Genomic DNA, 8,303 nt, shown 5'->3' on the forward strand with positions numbered 1-8,303 from the left:
TGTATGTATGTGTGTGTATATATATATATATATATATGTGTGTGTGTGTGTGTGTGTGTGTGTGTGCGTGTGTGTGTGTATATATATACATGTGTGTGTGTGTGTGTGTGTTTATACATATTAGTTTTTCTTATATCATATAGAAATGATTTATGTTTATTTCAAGTATGTTATAAGTGTGTTTTGTATACATTTATATCTGACATAATATACATTTATACAAATTTCAATGTTAATGTGATACTGACACACTTAAGATATTAATGGAGTGTGTGTATGTGTGTTATGTTCTGACTGAAAACAGAATTTGTTTAAATTTACTTTATTTAAATTATTTATATTTGTATACATTTATATTTATTATTTATATATGGTAAAACTATTTTAAAGTGTTAATCTCAGATATGCTTAATAAATATAAGATATTTTAGAGAATATTAATAATGACAATTTGCTTACATTAAAAATATACATTTAATTCAAATGCATTTCAAATTTGGAAACAATTATCTTGTAGTCTTTATAATATCACACTTAATATTTGTTTTTTCTCACACACTTTTTCCTAACATATTTAGGGGTCCTTGGCATCAAAATGTTTCAAATCCTAAGGTTGTCCTCAGGTCAACTCCTGGAGGTCAAGTTTTTAATGTCTCAAGATGGTACCACCACAAGCTATAATGTAATGTATGTTGTAAAACAGGACAAAGGTCAACTTTGGGGCTATATATTGGAAGACTGAACTTGAAAATGTGAGGTTGGATGTGACGATGTCCTTCCTGGTGGCCGTGGTAACTCGATTCACGTGATTAGATTGTTATTAGTATTCCATGAGGCTGATCATCTATTGATCTCCTCCGTCTGTGAGATTTTGAGGACATCAAATACGTGAGGCAAAAGCTGCTTAGTTTGATGCATAGACCAAGAGGAAGGGAGGGTGGGTTGGATAAAATAAGTGAAAGAAAAAGAACGAGAGAGCTGATGAAGACAAATCTAAGAAAAAATCCTGAGCATTGCATAGACTAAAAGCAGACAGGCAGAAATCTGGACGTATTCGCTGGTTTTCACTCAACTCGAGCTGAGCTGCTTAAGATCGGGGAAGAAAAACTCCCATAACCCTTTCATCCACCTCCAGACCCCAGCATCTTCTCCGTTTTTCCTTCCCTCACTCAGTCCGAATCTCTCAATCTCCGGTGGCTTGCCAAAAGACTTCAGTCAGCCGTTTCTGCTTGGCTACCCTCAGTAAATCAATCCTGCTGATTGGGTCTGCTCTCTGACAGGGCAAGGACCCTGACAAAGACTAAGAGAGATGTATACATGTCGCTCCTGGTTACAGTCACCTGGCTTTAGTGGCTTGGATTGGTGGGAAGGGCTCTAAGTGAAAGGGAGATGAATGGGAAAGGCAAGGTTATGTTCAGAACGGGCTAAATTAAAGTTTTAGGTTGAAAGCGAAATGAGTTTTTCTTCATCGCAGGCCATGACATTTTGAGTATCTATAGATTTGTGGCTTCTGCTTTCAAGTGTGTGCATTTACATTTGCATGCCGGTACATATGTTGAGTGGAGCTCGCTGCTTCTCTAATCTCAGAGTACCTTTGGGGACAGTGTTAAATTCATCAGTCATGCAAATGAATGCAGTTTATGAGTAGAATAATCTACCTCCTGCTCTCTGGAGAATATTGCTTTCAAAGAAGCACCATGATGGGATTTCCGCTTACCCTCTACAGATGCAGAGCAACCAATCAAAAGTACGGTGTGATGTTATTTCTGTTCGAAACATGCTAACTTTGTCATCTTTCGTTTTCTCATACATGTATGTGCATGTATTACAGATGTCTGTATTTATTAGCATATTTGTGTTTTTCATTCTTTGGCAGGAGAATTTCAACCCAGAATGCAAATTCAAAGAGAGTGTGTTTGAGAACTACTATGTGACGTACTCCTCCATGCTGTACCGCCAAAGCCAGTCTGGACGCTCGTGGTATATCGGCATCAACCGGGATGGCCAAGTGATGAAGGGCAACCGCGTGAAGAAGACCAAAGCAGCCGCACACTTCCTACCTAAAGTCATCGAAGGTCAGATCAGGTTTAAACTTGAGAAACATTCAGATTAGGGCTGCATGATTAATCTAATGTGATTGTCATGCGCATCTTGTCAGTAAAGCTGGTTCTGTGAGCAGTAGTAAATCTCCATCACGTGCTTTCAGATGGAGCAATATTTACTACACAGAGCCGTAGTTCACTGACAAGCTATGCAAAATCGCATTCATAATCGCAGACGATATTATTGTGCGATTATGAAATTGAAGATATCGTTCTGTGATTATGAAAGCTGTTTGCATAGCTTGTCAGTGAATGACGGCTCTGTGTAGTAAATGCTGCTCCATCTGAAAGCACGTGAAAATACCACATTTAATAACATGTTTTTACTCCAAACTCACTTCATAACGTCAGTCGAGTGTTTTAAATAAATCCTTATTTGAGATTATGTGGCTTCTTACACAGAATAAGGCACACAATATTTCATAGTATTCTAAGCAGTGATAAAGGCTGTCGATTAGCATTGCATTATTATATACTTTATTATAATAAAAATTATAATAAGACGAACTCAGATAAACCATATATTGTCGTAGTCGCGTGTTTATTAGTCACGCTGAATCAATGAAAGCAGTTAAAGGGGTCATACGTAACATTTCCGTCACACGCTTGAGGAATTCGGCCAATCACAACGCACTGGATAGCTGGCCAATCAGAGCACACCTCGCTTTTTCAGACCGATGAGCTTTGTAAAAATCAACGCATTTCAGAAAGGCGGGGCATAGAGGAGAAACAATAATGTACAGTATGTGGAAAATAATGTGTTTTTTTAACCTTATACTGCATAAGCACATTTCATTACACCAAATACACAAAATAATGTTATTTTTAGCAGCATCATATGACCCGTTTAAATCTTCTGTTTATTCAGCAACCACTATAGGGATTTCCTGGATTACTTCTGCAGGGTGTATTTGGAGTTTCAGTGCGAGAGCGCCCTCTGGCCTTCAGATGGGGATTTACTACTGATCAGAGAACTGTGCTTCACTGAAAGATACGCATGACAATTGCAGCTTCTGCCTAATCGCGATTTATCGCCTTTGCGATTTAAATTTCGATTAATCATGCAGCCCTACAATCTGGTATATATTTATTTAATTAAATTGCAGCAATTTGATAATGGCACTGGGCTTCTGCCTAATCGCGATTTATTAAAAAAGTCAACAGTAGACATAAATGCCAGAATAGAAAATGAGTTATTTTATGCATTTAAATGGTTTCATTTTCGCATATTTTCTAGTAGAAGTGCACTGTGCTCACATTTATTTGTGCATTAAATTACAAATAAAAAATACATATCAGCTTGTGCCTTATATTGTGATCTCGAATTGCAGAATATATTTTAGTACATGCATTTGAGAGACGTTCTTGTGTGCTGCGTATACATGCACAGTTTGCAGCTTTAATCGCCTTTTTGGTAATTTCATGACTTAGCTGACGAATGATATACAACGCGCTGGCGCATTTGTGTGTACAACTGAAGAGCATGTGCTATGATCACAGTATAATGGCTGTCAGGACAGGACAATTCCGTTTTACTGACATATGGCCTGACAACATCTCATCTGACTGCAGTTCACTGTTGTTCTACTGAAGCTCCCTCGTCTCCTGTACCTTGTCTGCGTTTGTTAGAAATGTTGGAGTAGGAGAGTGTGTCTGAAAAGTCTCCCGTTTGATGTGGCTGGAAAGACATTCTGCGTCTAATGCCACACATACATGAGTTTTTCCTCTTTCGTTTAAAAAAAATCCTCTCTCAATCTCCGGTGGCTTGCCAAAAGACTTCAGTCAGCCGTTTCTGCTTGGCTACCCTCAGTAAATCAATCCTGCTGATTGGGTCTGCTCTCTGACAGGGCAAGGACCCTGACAAAGACTAAGAGAGATGTATACATGTCGCTCCTGGTTACAGTCACCTGGCTTTAGTGGCTTGGATTGGTGGGAAGGGCTCTAAGTGAAAGGGAGATGAATGGGAAAGGCAAGGTTATGTTCAGAACGGGCTAAATTAAAGTTTTAGGTTGAAAGCGAAATGAGTTTTTCTTCATCGCAGGCCATGACATTTTGAGTATCTATAGATTTGTGGCTTCTGCTTTCAAGTGTGTGCATTTACATTTGCATGCCGGTACATATGTTGAGTGGAGCTCGCTGCTTCTCTAATCTCAGAGTACCTTTGGGGACAGTGTTAAATTCATCAGTCATGCAAATGAATGCAGTTTATGAGTAGAATAATCTACCTCCTGCTCTCTGGAGAATATTGCTTTCAAAGAAGCACCATGATGGGATTTCCGCTTACCCTCTACAGATGCAGAGCAACCAATCAAAAGTACGGTGTGATGTTATTTCTGTTCGAAACATGCTAACTTTGTCATCTTTCGTTTTCTCATACATGTATGTGCATGTATTACAGATGTCTGTATTTATTAGCATATTTGTGTTTTTCATTCTTTGGCAGGAGAATTTCAACCCAGAATGCAAATTCAAAGAGAGTGTGTTTGAGAACTACTATGTGACGTACTCCTCCATGCTGTACCGCCAAAGCCAGTCTGGACGCTCGTGGTATATCGGCATCAACCGGGATGGCCAAGTGATGAAGGGCAACCGCGTGAAGAAGACCAAAGCAGCCGCACACTTCCTACCTAAAGTCATCGAAGGTCAGATCAGGTTTAAACTTGAGAAACATTCAGATTAGGGCTGCATGATTAATCTAATGTGATTGTCATGCGCATCTTGTCAGTAAAGCTGGTTCTGTGAGCAGTAGTAAATCTCCATCACGTGCTTTCAGATGGAGCAATATTTACTACACAGAGCCGTAGTTCACTGACAAGCTATGCAAAATCGCATTCATAATCGCAGACGATATTATTGTGCGATTATGAAATTGAAGATATCGTTCTGTGATTATGAAAGCTGTTTGCATAGCTTGTCAGTGAATGACGGCTCTGTGTAGTAAATGCTGCTCCATCTGAAAGCACGTGAAAATACCACATTTAATAACATGTTTTTACTCCAAACTCACTTCATAACGTCAGTCGAGTGTTTTAAATAAATCCTTATTTGAGATTATGTGGCTTCTTACACAGAATAAGGCACACAATATTTCATAGTATTCTAAGCAGTGATAAAGGCTGTCGATTAGCATTGCATTATTATATACTTTATTATAATAAAAATTATAATAAGACGAACTCAGATAAACCATATATTGTCGTAGTCGCGTGTTTATTAGTCACGCTGAATCAATGAAAGCAGTTAAAGGGGTCATACGTAACATTTCCGTCACACGCTTGAGGAATTCGGCCAATCACAACGCACTGGATAGCTGGCCAATCAGAGCACACCTCGCTTTTTCAGACCGATGAGCTTTGTAAAAATCAACGCATTTCAGAAAGGCGGGGCATAGAGGAGAAACAATAATGTACAGTATGTGGAAAATAATGTGTTTTTTTAACCTTATACTACATAAGCACATTTCATTACACCAAATACACAAAATAATGTTATTTTTAGCAGCATCATATGACCCGTTTAAATCTTCTGTTTATTCAGCAACCACTATAGGGATTTCCTGGATTACTTCTGCAGGGTGTATTTGGAGTTTCAGTGCGAGAGCGCCCTCTGGCCTTCAGATGGGGATTTACTACTGATCAGAGAACTGTGCTTCACTGAAAGATACGCATGACAATTGCAGATTCTGCCTAATCGCGATTTATCGCCTTTGCGATTTCATTTCGATTAATCACGCAGCCCTGATTCAGATGCAGAATATAGATTAGCAGAGACTGACATTCCCAGATGGAAAATCTAACTTAAAGGGGTAACTGTGTTTTAGTTTCTAGCTGGTTAAAGCTTGTCAATAGCTGGTCCAAACAGGTGATAAGCTAGTAGACCAGTTTGGATGGTCTATTAGCAAACCAGGTGGTCAAGATTGTTTTTGGAAGATGGTGACTGGCCAACCAGCTAATAAGCAACAAAGACTAGCTAATAACCAGCTTGCACTGACTAATGAATTATATTCAGCTTGCACTAGCATAGACTAGCTAATATCTAGCTTGCACTAGCTTAGACCCAATAATGACCAACTTAGACTAGCCATCTTGGACCAACTTATAACCAGCTTGCACTAGCATAGACCAGCTAGTAACCAACCAATCTTAGACCAGATAATAACCAGCCTAGACAAGCTAAGGACCAGCTAATAACCAGCTGCCCTAGTTTAGACCAGCTAGTAGCCAGCTTGCCCTATCTTAGACCAGAGGCAGGTGGCATAAAAGTTTAGACTAGTCTTAAAAGTTAGTCAGCTATTTTTTTCTTAAAAACTGGTAAAAAATGTTTTACATTTGGTTACATAAAAACGTAGATTAGTCTAAGCTGAATCCAAAATATAAGACTGATTACCCCTTGGTTAACTGCTAGTTGGTCAAACTAGTTCTTAAGACACTATCTTAACATAGAGGCTAAGTTTATGCAACTGGCCCCAGATAATAACCAACTAATAACCATTCTGCACCGACTAATAGCCAGCTTGCACTAGCTTAAACCAGATAATAACCAGCTTGCACTAACTCAGACCAGATAATAACAAGCTTCAACCACCTAATAACCAGTTTGTACCAGCTGATGACCATCTTAGATCAGTTAATAACCTGCTTGCACCAAATTTAACCAGCCAATAACCAGTTTAGAGCAGTTAATAACCTGCTTGGACCAGCGAATAACCTGCTTGCACTAGCTTAGACCAGATAATAACCAGATTGCTCTAGATTAGGCAAGTTAATAACCAGTTTAGACCACCTAATATACCAGCCTGCGCCAGCTAATAACCATCTTAAATCAGCCAACAACTAGTTTACACCAAAATTAAACCAGCAAATAACCAGATTGCACTAGCATAGACCAGACAATATCCAGCTTTGACTATCTCAAGATAGATAATAACCTGCTTAGACTAGCTAATGACCATCTTAGATCAACTAACAACCAGTTTGCACCAGCAAAAGCCAGCTTGCACTATCTTAAATCAGATAATAACCAGCTTGTGCTAACTCAGACCAGCTAATAACCAGCCTAGACCACCTAATAACCATTTTTCACCAGCTAAAGCCAGCTTGCACTAGCTTAAACCAGATAATAATCAGCTTGCACTAACTCAGACCAGATTGTAACCAGCTTCGACCACCTAATAACCAGCTTGTACCAGCTGATCTTAGATCAGCTAATAACCTACTTGCACCAGATTAAACCAGACAATAATTAGTTTATAGCAGTTAATAACCTGCTTGGACCAGTGAATAACCTGCTTGCACTAGTTTAGACCAGATAATAACCAGATTGCTCTAGATCAGGCAGGTTAATAATTAGTTTAGACCACCTAATAAACAGCCTGCGCCAGCTAATAACCATCTTAAATCAGCTAACAATTAGCTTACACCAACTTGAACAAGCAAATAACCTAGCATAGACCAGCCAATATCAAGCTTTGACTATCTCAAACCAGATAATAACCTGCTTGGACTGGCTGTTGACCAGCTTGAGCCAGCTAATGACCATTTTAGATCAGCTAACAACCAGTTTGCACCAGCTTAAACCAGTCAAAATCCAGCTTGAACCAGATGTCATAGATGAGCTTATATCCAACTTTGGTCATCTTATACTAGATAATAATTAGTTTTGTACCAGCTAATGGCCCTCCCAATATTCCAATTAGTGGTCCAAACACGGGTTTTTCAATGGCAGATTCTTTACGTTTTACATTGCACTATTCCAGAGACTATAACTTTAGTTACTCTGTTGTTGCTTTAAATAACATCAGTGTGTCTTTGTTCTTCTTGTTCCCTCAGTGGCCATGTACAAGGAACCTTCACTGCATGAGCTCGTAGCGGAGCAGAGTCCTCCACGCAAAACCGTAAAGACTTCAGACTCCCCGTCTCACCAGAATGGCAGGAAAGAGGCCCCCAGAGCTGACGCTTCTTAGCACAGGGGACACACGCAGGGAGGGTGAGGGACTACATAGACACTGAGAACTCCATTTTACTTCATGCAGCGAGGGCAGGAAGAGCTGTGTGAGCGGCTGTTAGCTGTGGGTTTTTGAATGGGGCAAGATCAGACAGATGAGCGGAGAATCCCTGCCTCTCTCCGTCGAACTAGCTCATATATTTCCACTGACCCGGCATGACACCTGAACCCCCCCCCCCCCCCAGAGATCCCAAACCA

The 8,303-nt window shown here is 39.7% G+C and overlaps 1 protein-coding gene across 1 annotated transcript in view; it reads left to right on the forward strand.

Annotated features, from left to right (window-relative positions):
* LOC107677987 (fibroblast growth factor 11-like) overlaps nt 1-8,282 on the forward strand; it is a 51,680-nt gene extending 43,398 nt beyond the window's left edge. Inside the window, exons 4-5 of the mRNA XM_016473069.1 lie at nt 1,877-2,075; nt 7,931-8,282. Coding sequence (XP_016328555.1) covers nt 1,877-2,075; nt 7,931-8,064 — 333 coding nt within the window. The 3' untranslated portion in view covers nt 8,065-8,282. The remainder of the gene's footprint in view (nt 1-1,876; nt 2,076-7,930) is intronic.
* The last annotated feature ends 21 nt before the right edge of the window (nt 8,283-8,303 follow it).

Source organism: Sinocyclocheilus anshuiensis, unplaced genomic scaffold (genome assembly GCF_001515605.1).
Source record: "Sinocyclocheilus anshuiensis isolate Anshui unplaced genomic scaffold, SAMN03320099.WGS_v1.1 scaffold260, whole genome shotgun sequence".
Lineage (NCBI taxonomy): Eukaryota > Metazoa > Chordata > Actinopteri > Cypriniformes > Cyprinidae > Sinocyclocheilus > Sinocyclocheilus anshuiensis.